Source organism: Bufo gargarizans, chromosome 2, assembly GCF_014858855.1.
Source record: "Bufo gargarizans isolate SCDJY-AF-19 chromosome 2, ASM1485885v1, whole genome shotgun sequence".
In the NCBI taxonomy this organism is placed as follows: domain Eukaryota; kingdom Metazoa; phylum Chordata; class Amphibia; order Anura; family Bufonidae; genus Bufo; species Bufo gargarizans.
In genome coordinates this window covers 607,244,313-607,263,508 of record NC_058081.1, presented here as the reverse complement: position 1 = coordinate 607,263,508, position 19,196 = coordinate 607,244,313, and the positions used below count along the sequence as shown (strand labels likewise).

The 19,196-nt window shown below is 44.7% G+C and overlaps 1 protein-coding gene across 1 annotated transcript; it reads left to right on the top strand.

The window, feature by feature from the left end:
- The first annotated feature begins 889 nt into the window (after positions 1 to 889).
- Positions 890 to 17,380, top strand: B3GAT1 (beta-1,3-glucuronyltransferase 1). The gene is made up of 5 exons (XM_044278311.1): positions 890 to 1,031; positions 3,668 to 4,176; positions 15,781 to 16,077; positions 16,513 to 16,613; positions 16,715 to 17,380. The coding sequence occupies exons 1-4, from the start codon at positions 920 to 922 to the stop codon at positions 16,597 to 16,599; spliced, it is 1,005 nt and encodes a 334-aa protein (XP_044134246.1). The 5' UTR covers positions 890 to 919; the 3' UTR covers positions 16,600 to 16,613; positions 16,715 to 17,380.
- The last annotated feature ends 1,816 nt before the right edge of the window (positions 17,381 to 19,196 follow it).

The window sequence follows — 19,196 nt, the reverse complement described above, 5'->3', positions numbered from 1 at the left end:
GGTGTCGCACTGCAACATGCGACATGTTGCGACTTAGACAGTCGCAGAAAAATCCATCTTGAATGGATTTTCTGCGACTGTCGCGTCGCAGTGCGACACCATAGACTGCCATTATAAAAATTGTCGCGCGACAAATGTCGTCGTGTAGACCTAGCCTAATGGGGGGTGAGAGCTTGCACAGTGATGTCGTCTCACAGGAAATACGATGGATAAAAATGGGGGCTCCAGGACCACCTGCTGTGTAGTTAGTGTCAGGCAGCACCTGATAAGTGCCCCCACCACTGGAGAATAATTCCTATAGGACATCCCTGTTTTGCATCAGTATAGTTTCCAGTCATCTCTGGCAGACGTTTCTTCGGATGTGCGCTCATATGGGGGCATTGTGATGGCGGCACAGGACATTGTAAGGGATGATAATAATAATAATACTGCCATCAGCCACCAGTGTGCACAGGCCGTGATCCCTCCCTGAGCGGAGACGTTTGCCTGCGGCTGCTAATAATGGCTGAACACTTTAGTAAACGGTGAAGCTGCTTCCTGAGGTTTTATTCGTCTCCGCTCGGTTGTTGCATTGCAGTCGTGTGCTCCATTTCTATTCTTGTGTTAACAGCTCCATCTAGCGCTAACCTCCGCTTTCTCTCTCGTTGTGTATCACACAGGCTTCCATCTGTCCAGTTCTTCTGCACGACCTGGCCAGTGAGGGGCCCGGGCCCCGCTTCTCTGTGACCTCCTGATCCCCAGCCTGCTGCAATGGGTGGGTTATAAGCGCTGGTAAGAGGTGACTGTGTGCGCTGTGCTGTGCCTCCTGCGCCTCTCTGTCTTGTATACTGATCTCTCTCCTGTCTGCTTTGCTGTTCTCTGTGCTATCGGGGTGCACCCCCCAGGTAATGAGGAGCACTGGGGTCAGCCCACCCTGGAGATGCTGAAGAGAAGGGACATTCTGGCTATTGTACTCATCGTTCTGCCCTGGACCTTACTCATCACAGTATGGCACCACAGCACTCTGTCCCCGCTGCTCACTGCACACAAGGGTGAGGAGACTCCGTGACCCCCTATCACACATGTCGTGTCCCATACATGCCTGACATGACCACTGACCTCTCCATTCTGCATGGCTTCATCATAACCTGACTTGGAACTGTGTCATCTCACCAACTCTAATAACTGTGAATATTAATGTCCATATCATGAAATATCGTGTCTTATCGTAACTGAATTATTACTGTACCTCACACGTCCATGAAGGCTCATTAGGACGGACTCCGTCTACACACCGACTGAATTAGGAGCGCTGTTCTTTCATTAAAGGGGTTTTCTGGGATCACCTATCCTAACACCCGAGACCCCCACCAAGTAACCGTGCTCGCAGTAGTGCAGCGGCCTTCTACGTGCTTACCAAGCACAGCGCCGTACATTATATAGCAGCTTTGCTTCGTATCACAGCTCAGCCCCATTCACTTCTATGGGGATCACGTGATCGATGAATGTGTCTTCACTCGGCCTAGGAGAAACTGAGAGAAGGCCGTGGCGCTAATGCGAGCACCCATGCCTTCTCAAACAGCTGATCGGCAGAGGTCCCAGTTGTTGGACCCCCAACTATCAGATACAGATAACCTATCCAGAGGCTAAGTCATACGTATAAAACCCCTTTAATTGAGATAACATTTATTGGCAGAAGACGTTATACAGTTTATATGTAAAGTCTACATAATACATTGAGGCAGATTTACTAAGGCTACTTTCACACTCGTCATGGACGGATCCGTTCAGATAATACACCGGTCTGCATCCGTTCAGAACGGATCCATTTGTATTATCTTTAACATAGCCAAAAATCCGTCTTGAACACCATTGAAAGTCAATGGAGGACGGATCCGTTTTCTGTTGTGCCAGATTGTGTCAGTGAAAACGGATCCGTCCCCATTGACTTACATTGTGTGCCAGGACGGATCCGTTTGGCTCAGTTTCGTCAGACGGACACCAAAACAATGCCAGCAGCTTTTTGGTGTCTGTCTCCAAAGCGGAATGGAGACGGAACGGAGACAAACTGATGCATTCTGAGCAGATCCTTTTCCATTCAGAATGCATTAGAATCCAAACTGATCCGTTTTGGACCTCTTGTGGGAGCCCTGAACGGATCTCACAAACGGAAAGCCAAAACGCGAGTGTAAAAGTAGACTAATTCTGTAGATGGTGTAATTTAGGACAAGTGGTGTAGACCTACACCAGATTTATCATAGTGGCTCAAACATTACTTATCCTAAATTACATCCTGTATTATACTCCAGAGCTGCACTTACTATTCTGCTGGTGGAGTCATTGTGTACATACATTACATGACTTATTCTGTATTATATTCAAGAGCTGCACTCACTTTTCTGCCTACAGAGTCTTGGTGTACATACATTACTTATCCTGTTGTGATCCTGAGTTGCATCCTGTATTATACTCCAGAGCTGCACTCACTATTCTGCACTTGTAAGTCTACTTTTACTGCCAGCTGCAGTTTGTGGACTGTTCAGTATTTCTCTCAGCGAGGCCTCTGAATAATGGCTCCATGAGAACGTACCAATAATCAGTTTACACAAATCCCTGACTTTACTTGTCCACTTATTTATACTTCGAAAGGAGGCGGCTCCTCCATTCATTCCACTTGCACTTTTCTCTGACTCTATACCAACTATTGGTTGTCTTACTTTGAGACTGAATTTTGCGTCAGAATTGTAGTGCAATTTTGGAGAAATACAATGCATCTTAGGCTAGGTCTACACAACGACATTTGACGCACTGCAACATTTGTAGAGCAACATTTTGTTGCACCAATGTCGCGCGACAATTTTTATAATAGCAGTCTATGGTGTCGCGCTGCAACATGCTGGAAGAGCGTGTGGGTTTACAATGCATCCCTAGCAACCAGACTGTCAGACAGGACTTTGCTGCTCAGTTGATTCCTGGATTGGCCCATAGAAGGGCAGCAGTCATATCATAACTAATCCCGTTACCATTTTACCAATCCTAGACCTTTCTAAAGAACTAATCTCTAATATTTATGGTGACCTTAAGCCATGGATGTCAAACTCATGGCCCTCCAGATGTTGCAAAACTACAACTCCCATCATTCCCTGATAGCTGTAGTATGCCCAGGCATGATGGGAGTTGTAGTTTTGCAACAGCTGGAGGGCCACGAGTTTGACATCCCTGCCTTAAGCTATAGTTTGGTTGGCTTGTCAGGTTTCAGAATTTATAGGCTGAGAATTTCAATTCTAGAATTTGCTTTAGTGACCGAGGTCAGGAAGGATAGATTGCAGAGGTGTAACTTGGACTTCATGGGACCCAATACAAAATCTGTAACAAGGACCTCCACCTACCATGTGTCATTTACGATAATGGTGCCTTTGGACCTCCTCAGACATCAGGGCCTGGGTGTCACCGCTACATAGCATCCTATATTGCTACACCCCTTGTAGACTGACTGCATAATGTATGTCCTATATCTGGAGAAGACTGTATGACATAATTGACTGGTGTTTGTAAAGGACTTTCTCAACTGAACCTTACAGACCAGGATCATATAGAGTCCGCTGGAGAAATTCTCCTTAGATAGCTTCATGATAATACCTGATATTCTCTGGCTTCCTTGAGATTATATTGTTTTATGTCTTTACAGAGGACGGGAGCGACAGCCGCAGGGATGCAAGTCCAGGCTCCGATTCAAGGGAGTATTGTTCCTCTGAGAGGGATATCGTAGAAGTTGTAAGGACTGAGTATGTGTACACTCGGCCGCCGCCTTGGATGGGCAACCTCCCGACCATTCATGTTATCACCCCAACCTACAGTAGACCAGTCCAGAAAGCTGAACTCACCCGTCTGTCCAACACGTTACTGCATGTGCCCAATCTGCACTGGATCCTGGTGGAGGACTCTCAGCGACGCACCCCTCTTGTTACCCGGCTGCTCCAGGAATCTGGTCTCAACTATACCCATCTTAATGTGGAGACACCCCGTAATTATAAACTGAGGGGAGACACTCGGGACCCACGAATACCCCGAGGGACAATGCAGAGAAACCTTGCCCTGCGCTGGCTTAGAGAGACCTTTAACAAAAACAACAGTTTGCCTGGAGTGGTGTATTTCGCGGATGATGATAACACATACAGCCTGGATCTGTTTGAGGAGGTGATTAACCCTGTTGAGTAACCCAGTCCACCTTCAGACTCCTCCTTGTGAGGTCCTACCTGATGCTGTAGTTTATGGTCCATACTATAATGCTGTGTGTAGGTGCTTACTTTCTGGTGACTGTTGCCAATGAAGAAGAAAAAGTTCTGCAGGGTAAAGCATGGGGGAGGCATTGAACAACAGCCTGAGCTTTGCATATAGAGGCTTACAATCTGAGATATAAGAGGGTGTATTACATTGTGGTGTAGCTTTCGCCTAACTTTCCTGTACCAGTCTCCGTACAGTTCAGGGATGTGAGGACCACACAGGCAGCCCAGCCAACTGTTGGGGAACCCATGAAAAGAGGGGGTACATGCTGGATGGTCATGCCCCTCTTCTATTCTACAAGAGGATGACAATATTGGGTCCAGCAGTAGTGTATGTGGGGGGGGGAACGACCCAGTAGTAACAATGTCGGTGATAGGGCAGGGATAGGCAACCTCTGGCACGTCAGCTGTTTTAAAGGTACAACTCCCAGCATGCATACTTCCTCTCCACTTGTCAGATCTCTCATATAAATGAATGGAGCATGCTGGGAATTGTAGTTTCACAACAGCTGAACTGAGGAAGGTTGCCAACCTGTGATGGGGAATGTGATGATCTGCGAGACGGACATCTTTGGTAGGGCCGGTTGCTTGGTTCTTGAGATCATTAGGACATCTGTAGGAATGACTGGCAGGAGAAACTGGTGTTACCTGGGGGCCCCCCTCACATTTCCACATGAGATGGGAGGATTTAAAGTTCTCACCATTAATGAGGATAGCATTTGAGTGTATGAGAAGAGTGAGTTATGTGGTGCAGCCGCGGGGGGTCAGGGACACGATGGGGGGGCTTTGTATTCACAACCAACGAGTTATGTGGGAGAGGACAGAGAATAAAGTAGCTGTCAGCAGCACATTGTGTGATTGACAAGCTTCAAACACAATTACTGTAATTACTGTCAACTCCGGCTGCCTGCCAGACACGTGCAGTGTACGAAGGCACTGAAAGTACCCGGCGCTGCGCTGATCAGTGGAGTCCTCCACTACTGCTGCTCTGCTCACATTAAAGGGGCTTTTCCAGATTTACTGGACTAGCGCCAAAGCTTTGTGAATTTCACTAAGGATCTCTTATCGCTGTCAGTGAATAAGAACAAATCACATCCAGAGGTTGTAAAAGATGCCCAGAGCTAATAATAACTTATACTTAAAGGGGTTCTCCGGGCTACAGATACTGATGATCTATCTTCAACATTGGTCAATATCAGATGGGCTGTTTTGGGCCTCCCGCTCCGTACACAGTGTAGCTTCCGTCACTGTGGCCTTTTGGACTTCCTCCGATCTGATATTGATGACCTATCCAGTGGATAAGTCATCAATATCTGTAGCCTGGAGAACCCCTTTAACAAATTGCCATTGAGGGAAAACAATTCCCTTATTCCTGCTGTATAAAAAGATGAAAAGAATGTGATTGTACAAATGTGCTTAGATTAATACATAGCTTCCGTTACTTTCCATAAAGGGTTAACATCCTGATAGAATACTGCGCATGGACAATATACACGTATTCCTTTGAAAATCTGCTTCTTGGCAGTAGGAGTATAAAGCAACACATCCCTAGTCAACAGCTTGCATTCCTGTGCGAACAGGAGACCAGTCTCTCCTGTGTGGCTGACTTCATGTGAACTACTGGATTAAATCGGAATCTATCTAATCCCTTCCCTCCAATCCTTGTTCCTCAGTATATATACCCCCCTACCATGCTAAGAGTGCTGGTTAAAGGGGTTGTCTCACTGCAGAAAATGGCATTTATCATATCCAGGGGTTATTTATGACCACCCTGCAATCCAGCAGTGGTGGCCGTGCTTGTACACTATAGGAAACAGTGCCAGCCTCTCTGGCGGCTGGGACCGTGGCTCGCATAGGCTGGTGCTTTTTCCTATAGTGTGCAATGCATGCACACCAGCTACAGTCCACCTCGTTTCTGTACTATCACCAAAGAAATTGCACAAAAATCTTTGCATAGTAAATATAAATAAACTTTATTGACAATGTAAAAATACATACATGAAGATAAAAAAAAGGCAGCACAAAGGTGGAACACAAGGGAGAGGAATAGGACCCAATAATCAGGGAAAAAGATATTAAGATAATCAGATGCTGGTCTCCAAGACACCTCAAGACAATAAGCCCCAAGCAATGGCAGATGGAGACAAATGTGATTAAGAGAAAAGGATAAGCATACCCTGAGTGGTGTGTCGATCTCTCAGCCACCTCCTGGCCCAACGCTGTTTCGCCAGTCAATCTGGCTTCTTCCCCGGAAGATAACGTTTATTTATATTTACTATGCAAAGATTTTTGTGCAATTTCTTTGGTGATAGTTAAGGCTCCTTGTGGGTCCGCAATTCTTTGCGATTTTTTTCTGTCCGGTAACAATTTGGTAGCCCTAGTGTCTGTACTGCAGCGGTAGCCATAACCATGGAAATGAAAGTGATGGAAAAATGAATCAAGCCAGCAAAAGAGGCAAAATGGACAATCACAATACATTAGTAAGTGCCTTGTATTAACTTTCTCTACATGATAAATGCTATTTGCTGAAGTGAGACAACACCTTTAAGATATGATTTCTGCCTTATCTAAGGAAGTGAGTGCACTGATATAGTATGTGAGTGCATACAATGATTAGGTGCAGAGTTATGCACACAATGTGTGCGGAGTCTCCGGTGGACCCTGTGAGATGCAGCTTCACACTGCTCTTCCCTGCTTCCTGCTTGTAAGAACTGACCAGGAGAAAACTATGAAACCACAGAGGTGTAGCAGCTCTTCTCAGAGCACCCTCAGGTTTCATCGGCTCTTCTCGGATTTTCTATACTTTCTGTGGGAAGGTACATGGAATAGCCGAGCAGAGCCTACGAAACCAGGCAAGGGCTTAGGTCCCCTTTAATAATAACCTATACTACATTATACCAGTGGTCCCTCAAGTTACAATATTAATTGGTTCCAGGAAGACCATTGTATGCTGAAACCATTGTAAATTGAGTAATCTGTTCCACAGCCCCAAAATGTCATCCAAGATAAGAGAAGATGAAGATTTAAGAGAAATAAGCAGATAACTAAGAGATATAATACCAGTCCTTACATATAACAGTCAGGACTAACTGCTAACTAGTAACTAATACAACTACTTTACCAGAGACGTGGCCTTGATTGGTTGGATCTGAGTCTAAAACAGTGTATGTTGAGTCTAGTTTCAACTTACGATGGGTCAGAAAAGACCATTGTATGCAGAAAATATTGCATCCTGAGGCCATTGTATGTTGAGGGATCACTGTGTAGGCCAGGGATCAGCAACCTTCAGCACTCCAGCTGTTGTGAAACTACGACTCCCAGCATGCTCCATTCACTCTTTTGGGAGTTCAGAGAACAGCCAAGGAGGTGTGCATGCTGGGAGTCATAGTTTCACCACAGCTGGAGTGCCGAAGGTTGCTGATCCCTGATATAGTCAATAATTGTTGTAGGTTGCTGCGCTCTGAAATCTCTCATAGAGACTAATGCAGACAGATGGATTTAGAGTTATGGCCAGGTAGGAGTAATAAGAGTGCGTCCGCTCAGCTGTATGGAAGGCTGTGAAGAACTAAAGCCTGTACTTTAGACATCAAGATCACGAGAATGCTAAATAAAATGGCTATTGAGGGGTTAAAAAACCCTCATCTCATCCACTTGATCACGCAGCACATGGTGAGCACGGTGACGTCATCGCAGGTCCTTTTGCAGGTCCTGAAGAAAGAAGAGGATACAGGCTGCGCGATCAAGTGGATGAGATGAGGTTTTTTTAACCCCTCAATGGCCATATTATTTAGCATTCTATCTTAAGAATGCTATTATTTTCCGTTATAACCATGTTATAATGGAAAAAATTAAAGTGAAGTTCGGATCCCAATTGACTTCAATTGGGTCCGGGTCAAGAACGGGTCCCGAACCTGAACTTTGACCTGAATTTCGGCCAAACTTCACCAGGTTCGCTCATCCCTAAATAAGACACAGACAATTACCTAAATAACTAGCTATAACTGACAACGTATCTCTATACGTTCACATCAGCGTTCAGCCGTTATAGGAGCAGGAGAACTGAAAGGACAGATTCGGCACATAACGGAGCCTACAGACCCCACAGACTATAATGGGGTCCGTTATGATTCCGCTCAGAGGAAGATTTTTTAACTAGAGCTAAAAGTTGTGCATTCAAATATCTTCCTGAGTGGAAACCTAACGTACCTCATTATAGACTGTGGGGGCCGTGGGCTCAGTTATGTGCCAGATCCATCCTTTATGTTCCCCTGCTCCTAGAACGGAAAGGCTGAATGCTGATGTGAACTCAGCCTAACTAGTAAATTAGATCGCCCAGCAAATCTCGTCTACTGCTGTATATATGTAAGTATAATGTCACATTCCATAGCACAGGGAACACCTTAGCTGTTAGGAGGGCATGTATGGGTGTCTCAAAGAACCATGGTTCCATAAACCGCAGTCATAACTAAGTAAGGCGATATGAAGCCTATGAAATGTCGGAGATAGACATTTCTTCAAAGCCTGAAAAGTCACACCAAAAAAGTGTTAATATGTTTTCTCATTTACAGAGGCAGGGCTATGTGTATATATATATATATATATATATATATATATATATACACACACACACACACACACAGTATATACATACACACATTACACTGAACTCATATACATAATACACAATCATACACATTACATACAAAAACACATTAAACATAAATATACACAGTGTGCATACATACATAGTTATGCATACTTACCACTTCACATGCAGTCCCTGTCACACTTCAGCAATTAAAGGGAACCTGTCACGTTGAACTTGGTGTCTGAGCTGCAGGCAGCATGTTATAGAGCACGAGGAGCTGAGAAGATTTATATTTAGTTTTATGGGAAAATATTCAGTATAATTTACTATTTATTCATTTATATTCCTCCTTTTTCTGGGGTTTGAAATCCAGGAGGCGGTCCTATCAGTGATTGACAGCCTTCCCCCTGAGTGTGTAGACACAGATAGGACCGCCTCCTTGACTTCAAAGCACAGAATTCAGAAATTTAAAGGCTATGTACACCTTCAAGGGCAATTTTTTTTATGATTGCATTTTACACATTTAGGGCTAAAAATCTTTTTTGCAATTGGTATTTATAAAAAAAATAATATTGAGCCATTCTGTCACAAAGGGTTAACTGTCTAGAAGTGTGAATTGTACTTTCACTTTGTGCTTTTCATCTAATAACCCTTATCTCTAAGGTCAGAAATAAGGAGCCTCAGCTGAGCTGCCTGATGGAAAAAACTAAGACTACAGAGCCTGCTACTAGAGAATCTCAAGGCTGTATAGGGAAAAAGACTCAACATTTTTAATAAAGGCCAATCCTGATTTTTTTTTTTTTTATATAAGCTCAAAATAGGTGCAATGCAACAATAAAAATGCCCCCAAAAGGTGTACATAGTCTTTAAATGAATTAAATATGAGTTGTACTGACCCTTTTCCCATAAAACTATATCTCAATCTGCTCAGCTTCTCCTGCTCTATTATATGCCCGCAGCAGCTGAAACACCACGTTCACGCTCAAGCCCTGGTGAGCAGAGCAGAGCCACTGTCTTTGTAGACAACCATACAACAGCCCCTAAGAAGCAACAGCTGTTGTAACTTAAAAGCAACAGAGGCAGGAGAGAGGGGGGAAGGCTGGACTTCCAGAGTCCACATCTTGCATATTAGGCCAGTACAGGTTTTCAGTCTCTAGATTCATTGCCAGCAAGCAGAAACATTGAATATAGTGAAGAATTCACACAACATATATTAGAAAGTTGAATATACGGTTTTACTGCACAGAGATTAACCTTTGCCTATTCCGCATCAGAAAAATGATTAAAAAGATTGCCAGTAATCAGGTTTATTGTATAGACAGGCACTCTATATCCGGAGTCATGCAGAGGCAATAATTACAATTTATTGAATAAAATATAATTAAAACATAAAACATGAAATTCCCCCCCAAAGAATAGCTAAAAATGTTAAATAATAAATAATAAACATGACAAAAAGGATGTAATATATTATTGGTGCGCCTAGCCGTATCTAATTGAGTTTAGGTCATATATAGACACATATGCAAGCGAATAACAGAAATAGTAAAAAGTAGTAGCAGTCTACATCAATTAAATAAAAAATCTTTCCCTTAAAAAGGCAAATGATACGGATCATTATTATCTCCAACGGGAACAGTTTCCCATGTCCAGGGTCTACAAACAATGTGTATAGCGTCCTGCTGATGTCCATGAGATGGGGGCGAGGACACAGGAGACTAGCGTAACCAAAGATAAATTCAAACGGCCGCTAGTTCAAACACTGATTTATACTGTGCAGCATAAAACGTGACCTATGGGCTTGCTTGAGACTTTATATCTAATATTATAGGTCACGGGAAATTATGTCACAATAATTTACATGTGTATCCAGTGATATAATTGTAGCTCGATATGGTTTTAAGCATTCAATGGTCTCATCAAATAATTTGCATTGCACAGTGGTACATGTAGTCACGTGAGGCACTGATGCCGATGTTGTAGATAGATAGAGATTGTATCACAGTAATTTAAATATATGTCCCATTCATTAATGGTTGTTATAGTGGCGTCCCACCATGCACGGTTGTATTGGCCTGACCCGGTGTCTTCGCGGGCTATTACCGCTGATGTGTGGCTGCTTCTCTGTGCACGTCTGACGAGGAGCTGCAAAACTTGGTGTCCCACGTGTATATTGGTTAGTCGGTTGCAATGCGTATACGGATTGGAGTGGGCAGGTTTTTTTTAAATTAATGGAAGCGCTTCCACTCAATATCTAAAATCTGGTTCCTCTCAAGATGGGGCGTGCGGGTACTGTGATTATTATGCCAGACGCGTTTTGAAGTCTGACTGTGATGTAATCTCTAGCCATCTACAACATCGGCATCAGTGCCTCACGTGACTACATGTACCACTGTGCAATGCAAATTATTTGAGGAGACCATTGAATGCTTAAAACCATATCGAGCTACAATTATATCACTGGATACACATGTAAATTATGGTGAGATAATTTCCCGTGACCTATAATATTAGATATAAAGTCCCAAGCAAGCCCATAGGTCACGTTTTATGCTGCACAGTATAAATCAGTGTTTGAACTAGCAGCCGTTTGAATTTATGTTGGGGCAATATAAGAACTTAACCACATTACGATAACATCTAACTTTGGTTACGCTAGTCTCCTGTGTCCTCGCCCCCATCTCATGGACATCAGCGGGACGCTATACACATTGTTTGTAGACCCTGGACATGGGAAACTGTTCCCGTTGGAGATAATAATGATCCGTAAAACACCAAAACAATAATTATCATAAATATCTCGCATAGAGTTAATCGTATATCACCTACAATGCTCAAAGAAGCATCCACACAGAGAATTATTATAATCAATTAATTCCTTTATTAGACATCCATCAACGGTATATCATTAAAACATACATGAAAACAGCAATCATGGGAACACGACGGTGTTATAAATAATTGTATAAAAACAGAGAGAGCTCCAGACCAAAAAGGAACTAGTATCCCCCCCATACACACTTGGGGCAGTGTCAGCTTAGTGGGGCACATGTAGCAAAAATGCTCCCAGAGCATACGTAATAAAACACTACAACCAATTAAGGAAGTGTGAGCCTGAGTGCAGCCCTCACAAGGCAGAGACTGCCGGGGGAGAAAAAACTATTAAGGCCTCTTTCACACTTGCGTTGTCCGGATCCGGCGTGTACTCCACTTGCCGGAATTACACGCCGGATCCGGAAAAACGCAAGTGAACTGAAAGCATTTGAAGACGGATCCGTCTTCAAAATGCGTTCAGTGTTACTATGGCAGCCAGGACGCTATTAAAGTCCTGGTTGCCATAGTAGTAGCGGGGAGTGGGGGAGCAGTATACTTACAGTCCGTGCGGCTCCCGGGGCACTCCAGAATGACGTCAGAGCGCCCCATGCGCATGGATGACGTGCCATGCGATCACGTCATCCATGCGCGTGGGGCGCCCTGACGTCACTCTGGAGCGCCCGGGAGCCGCACGGACGGTAAGTATACTGCTCCCCCGCTACACTTTACCATGGCTGCCAGGACTTTAGCGTCCCGGCAGCCATGGTAACCATTCAGAAAAAGCTAAATGTCGGATCCGGCAATGCGCCGAAACGACGTTTAGCTTAAGGCCGGATCCGGATCAATGCCTTTCAATGGGCATTAATTCCGGATCCGGCCTTGCAGCAAGTGTTCAGGATTTTTGGCCAGAGCAAAAAGCGCAGCATGCTGCGGTATTTTCTCCGGCCAAAAAACGTTACGGTCCGGAACTGAAGACATCCTGATGCATCCTGAACGGATTTCTCTCCATTCAGAATGCATTAGGATAAAACTGATCAGGATTCTTCCGGCATAGAGCCCTGACGACGGAACTCTATGGCGGAAGAAAAGAACGCAAGTGTGAAAGAGCCCTAAAGTGCATAAGTGCAACAAATCAACTTCCTTACTGACCCTGGTCTGAAGCAGCCGCCCTGCTTCAGACCAGGGTCAGTAAGGGAGTTGATTTGTTGCACTTATGCACTTTCTAATAGTTTTTTCTCCCCCGGCAGTCTCTGCCTTGTGAGGGCTGCACTCAGGCTCACACTTCCTTAATTGGTTGTAGTGTTTTATTACGTATGCTCTGGGAGCATTTTTGCTATATGTGCCCCACTAAGCTGACACTGCCCCAAGTGTGTATGGGGGGGATACTAGTCCCTTTTTGGTCTGGAGCTCTCTCTGTTTTTATACAATTATTTGTAACACCGTCGTGTTCCCATGATTGCTGTTTTCATGTATGTTTTAATGATATACCGTTGATGGATGTCTAATAAAGGAATTCATTGATTATAATAATTCTCTGTGTGGATGCTTCTTTGAGCATTGTAGGTGATATAGATGATAATGATCCGTATAATTTGCCTTTTAAAATAATTTTTTGATTTACCGTATTTTTCGCTTTATAAGACGCACTTTCCCCCCCCCCAAAAGTGGGGGGAAAATGGCAGTGCGTCTTATAAAGCGAATACTTCGCTGGCCGCTATGCTGCACAGCGCGGCCAGCGAAGTATCAGTGACAGTGTGGAGGGAGGAGGCGGGGCCCGGTGCAGTGACTCTAATACACCGGGCCCCGCAACTGTTAAACATTCAATCTGATCTATATCTAATAGTATATGCTCTGTACGGCTCTTACTGTAGTACCGTAAGTATAGCGCAGACCGGCATCTCCCTCGGTCATGCGCCGCTTGCCGCACCTCCTTCCTCATGCGCCGTCTGCTCCAGCTCCCTCTGTCATGCGCCGCCTGCCCCAGCTCCCTCTGTCATGCGCCGCCTGCCTGTTCATTCATAAAGTGAGATAAGCAGGCAGACGGCGCATGAGGAGGGAGCTGGGGCAGGCGGCGCATGACAGAGGGAGCTGGAGCAGACGGCGCATGAGGAGGGAGCTGCGGCAGGTGGCGCATGACCGAGGGAGATGCCGGTCTGCGCTATACTTACGGTACTACATTAAGAGCCGTACAGAGCATATACTATTAGATATATATCAGATTGAATGTTTAACAGTTGCGGGGCCCGGTGTATTAGAGTAGAGTCACTGCACCGGGCCCCGCCATGAGTGTCTCCGCCTCCTCCCTCCACACTGATGCATTTGATGGGGGATCTGTAGATGACACTTAGGGGGATCTGTGGATGACATAAGTGTCATCCACAGAGCCCCATAAGTGTTATCCACAGATCCCCCCTCAGTGTCATGCACAGATCCCCCCTCAGTGTCATGCACAGATCCCCCCTCAGTGTCATGCACAGATCCCCCCTCAGTGTCATGCACAGATCCCCCCTCAGTGTAATCTACAGATCCCCCATAACAGTGCGTCATCCACAGATCCCCCATAACAGTGCGTCATCCACAGATCCCCCCATAACAGTGCGTCATCCACAGATCCCCCCATAACAGTGCGTCATCCACAGATCCCCCCATAACAGTGCGTCATCCACAGATCCCCCCCATAACAGTGCGTCATCCACAGATCCCCATAACAGTGTCATCCACAGATCCCCATAACAGTGCGTCATCCCCAGATCCCCCCATAACAGTGCGTCATCCACAGATCCCCCATAACAGTGCGTCATCCACAGACCACCTTTAGTTCAAAAGCTACCAAAAGCACACCTTTTGGTTCAAAATATTTTTTTCTTATTTTCCTCCTCAAAAACCTAGGTGCGTCTTATCATCAGGTGCGTCTTATAAAGCGAAAAATACGGTATTTAATTGATGTTGATAGTGTTGCGTGAACTTGTGTTTTAAGTTCGGCATCTAAAGTTCGGGTTATCATAGAATCGCGTTATGGATTCCGCTACCACGGACCATAAGTTATGGTCCGTGGTAGCGGAATCCATAATGCGATTCTTCGATAACCCGAACTTTAGACGCCGAACGTAAAACACAAGTTCGCTCAACACTAGATGTAGACTGCTACTACTTTTTACCTATTTCTGTTAATCGCTTGCATATGTGTCTATATATGACCTAAACTCAATTAGATACAGCTAGGCGCACCAATAATATATTACATCCTTTTTGTCTGGTATAGCAGATTATTTATTATTTAACATTTTTAGCTATTTTTTTGGGGGGAAGGGGGGGGGGGGATTTCATGTTTTATGTTTTAATTCTATTTTATTCACTAAATTGTAATTATTGCCTCTGCATGACTCCGGATATAGAGTGCCTGTCTATACAATAATTCCATCATTTTTTATTTACGGATTGGGTGAATCAGCCAGACATAGAGCACCTATTACATGTTGGTAGACAAGTGAGCCACTATACTAATCGCATACCTATCATCAGGTTTCATTTCTATTGGGCCTCATGCACACAACAGTATTTTTTTGCAGTCCGCAAAAAGGGTTCCGTTGTTCCGTGATCCATGTCAGTTTTTGTTTTCGTGTGTCTTCCTTTATTTTTGGAGGATCACCAGACATGAAGGAAAGTAAAAAAAAAATCTAATCAAGTCAAGTTTGCCATGCAAATGATAGGAAAAAAAGCAGACGCGGGTGACAATCTTGTGTACCTCCGTGTTTCTTCACGGACCCATTGACTTGAATGGGTCCGAGAACCGTTGTCCGTGAAAAAAAATAGGAGGTCTTATTTTTTTCACGAACTGGAAACACGGATCACGGACGTGGATGACAAACGGTGCATTAGCCGAGTTTTCCACGGACACATTGAAAGTCAATGGGTCCGCAGAAAATCACGGAAAACGGAACAATGGACACAACAACGTTCGTGTGCTTGAGGCCTTACGCTGCATTTTCTAGCATGTTAATCAAGTAAACTTTGTGCAGATGGTGGGAGATTTCAGCTCTGAAGCCTGCAGCATTGTGATTGCCAGTCCCTATTATACAGTATGTTGTAAATGTTAAACTGATGTTTTATTTCTAGATGCGGAATACTAAGAAAGTGTCGGTGTGGCCGGTGGCGTTTGTCGGAGGGTTGCGATACGAGTCGCCCAAAGTCAACGCGGCTGGAAAAGTGTACGGATGGAAGACGGTGTTCGATCCACACAGACCATTCGCAATAGACATGGCAGGCTTTGCCGTCAACCTACGTCTCATACTGCAGCGACCGCAGGCGTATTTCAAGCTACGAGGAGTCAAAGGTGGTTACCAGGAGAGTAGTCTACTGAGAGAGCTGGTCACCCTCAATGATCTGGAGCCCAAAGCCGATAATTGCACTAAGGTAGGCGAATGGTGATCAGAACCTAGGAGAGGGCCTCATGGGAAAGGATTCCTTTTGCAATGGTTTGCACTGTAGTATAGATCCTTTATATACATTGCTGATTATTGACTGTGTTCGTAGGATCATCCATTATGACTGCGGAAAGATTGATACGTTTTCTGTAACTCAAGCAATTTTGTTACAGGACCATATCCAATGGTTGAGGGGGGCCTCATAACCAGGCAACCTTTTGTAATGGCCTAGATCAGGCATGCTCAACCTGCGGCCCTCCAGCTGTTGCAAAACTACAACTCCCATCATTCCCGGACAGCTTACAGCAGGGCATGGTGGAAGTTGTAGTTTTACAACAGCTGGAGGGCCGCAGGTTGAGCATCCCTGGCCTAGATGATGCATTTTATAATCCCTGTATTGTACTCAACATGTAAATGTTTCCAGATCCTGGTCTGGCACACACGGACAGAGAAACCAGTGCTGGTGAATGAGGGGAAGAAAGGCTTCACAGACCCCAATGTGGAAATCTGAACACACGTGCACCGGTAAGCACCGTCCTCAGGGGAACTAGAACATTATATATATTTAGCATTTTCAGCTTTGGTTTATACAATCTGACCTTTTTCAGTATTGTGTCTCCATACAGGGGCTGTTTTCTTGGTTACCAATCGCTGCCTAGGGCCTCTTCCTAAGCCGTTGAACTAAGAAAGAAACTTTGGAGACAAGTTCTCCAGCACTGATCGCCCCCTGCCCTGCAGCTTGCACAGGATCCATGTGTATGTTATATTTTCCTAGAAGCACAGCACATGTGGTGGAGAGACAGATGTCAAGAAAGAAGGAAGCTGCATCTTACAAAGGATCCCCCTTTCCCTCGCCCAAAACAAAGCTGTGCTCTCGCTGATCAATGGCAAACACAATAACGGTGCCCGTCAGGGGCGAGACTGAACTTCCATGGTCCTTCACATCTACACACCATCATTAGCAGTGTGGCTCCTTGACCCTTTTGCAGGTGCTGGCTCTTTTGCTGCCATCTGCTGGTCATTCTGTGAAATGGTTGAATTCATCACTGTACCTGGATATTACCTTGCTGACAGTTTCCATAACTTTGGTAATATTTACCAGTGCCTCTCCGAGTTCATATCAGTTTAGTGGAGCAAATAAAAATAAAAAAAAGGATTCTGTATGCAAATCTGAACGGTCTCGCCCTATTTTACAGTTTGCATTGGCCTTATATATCACAAAATGTAATCATTAAAATGAATTGCATATAAACAAGGATGGGACCATGAGGGTAGAAGGAAGAGCTGGGGGAGGGGGACTTGTAGTGTTTATGGAGGCTCAGGAGCGACGGTATTTTGGGGAAAAAAATAAGTGAAAAAAAATAAATAATTTAAATCAATGTGCAGACAAGGAGACAACGTGAAAGACATAATAATACTAAAATTTTCATTTCCAGATACAACTTGCTGTGGAAAGTGGAGCGGGGCCCCACTCCGGGTTTGGCCATGGGGCCCTTTCAGACAAACTACTGTTGAAACCAGTATCAGCTTTCGATTCAGTGCCCTGTTAGGTGGGCATACTACATGTCCGACATGAAATCATGAAATAATCTTTAGTTTCCGCTTGGTGAATATCCGCAGTGTTTGCTGATAAATGATAGGCATCAATAAGATGCCGATCACTAAATAGATTGCTTGTAGACAGCGCCCTCTTCTGGCTACAGTGATGAATTGTCTTCCTATTGTTGCAATTCAGAGGTTGGGCAGACCAAACAGAATTCCTGCAGTACTGAAAATGTCTGCGATGAGGCCGAATTGCATTCACAACCCACAGAACAAGCCCCTCGGGCCCTGAGAAATGCACTTAAGGTGAAATCTAGAAGAGGGAGCACTTATCAGAGACACCGGAGCCGTCCTCCGGCCCTGATCACCCTCCATGTGCCACTTTTGCAGATACAAGCTGCTGTTTTTAAAACGATTATTTTCATTTCAGGAACGAGATTTGGTTTTAACTTCTTTTTTCTTTGCATATTTAAAATGAAAAAAAAAAAAAAAAATAGAAAAAAAAAAAAATGAATGTTTGTGAAAAAGTCGTCTAAAATCTTTCTTGTTTGCTGCAAATTGGAGGAGGAAAATATATATTGGTATGCTGCAAGTAAAATAGAAAAAAAATACCTGTCTGGAATAAGGGGTTCTAGAGGGGCCAGAATCTCAATGGAAATCTTCAGGGTGCTCCTGGCAGTGCTACACTATAGTTCAGGGCTGGCCAACCTGCGGCTCTCCAGCTGTTGTAAAACTACAATTCCCACCAGGCCTTGCTGCAGGTACTCTGGGCATGCTGGGAGTTGTAGCTTTGCAACAGCTGGAGAGCCGCAAGTTGGCCACCCCTGCTATAGTTGTACATTACACAGGGTGGCGGGCCATATCCTGCACCAGTATGGGGCTAATCAGTGTAATACGCGACCTGCAGCTCTCCTCTAGCATGAGGCTGATACATTGCAGCATACTATAAAGCCTCATTCGCACGTCAGTGTTTCACGTACGTGTTCTCCGCGGACAGCACACGTCCCCATTCATTTTAATGTGTGTATTCACACATCAGTGTTTTAGCACGGTCCGTGGGTCTGTGTTTTTAGCACGGATGCATGTCCTATCTTGGTCCGTGTTCCCGGATCCTTACGCCCATTATAGTCTATGGGTCTGTGAAAAACACGGATGCCATCCGTGTTGCATCCATATTTCACAGATCATTAAGAAGAGATGTTTTGAAAATTATTTTTCAGCTATTCAGTGCCAGTGAAACACGGATGCAACGCGGACAGCAAAAAACTGACCCACGGACCCAAAACGGATCGGTCACGGGAGAAAACACGGATTGAACACGGTCCGTGTTACCACTGATCCAAAACTGACACGGACGTCTGCATGAGGCATAAGGGTGCTGGCACACAGTGCACTTCTGATATGCATTCAGGATGACGTTTTCAATTTAGCACGCTAAGGGCATGTTCACACAAAGTATTTTCTGAGCTGAAAAACAGCACTTTCTTTCTCACTATTTTAGCACACACCTCTATTTGCTCGGCTTCGGCCTTGAAGATACGAATGTCCGGGCCGTAATGGCACACA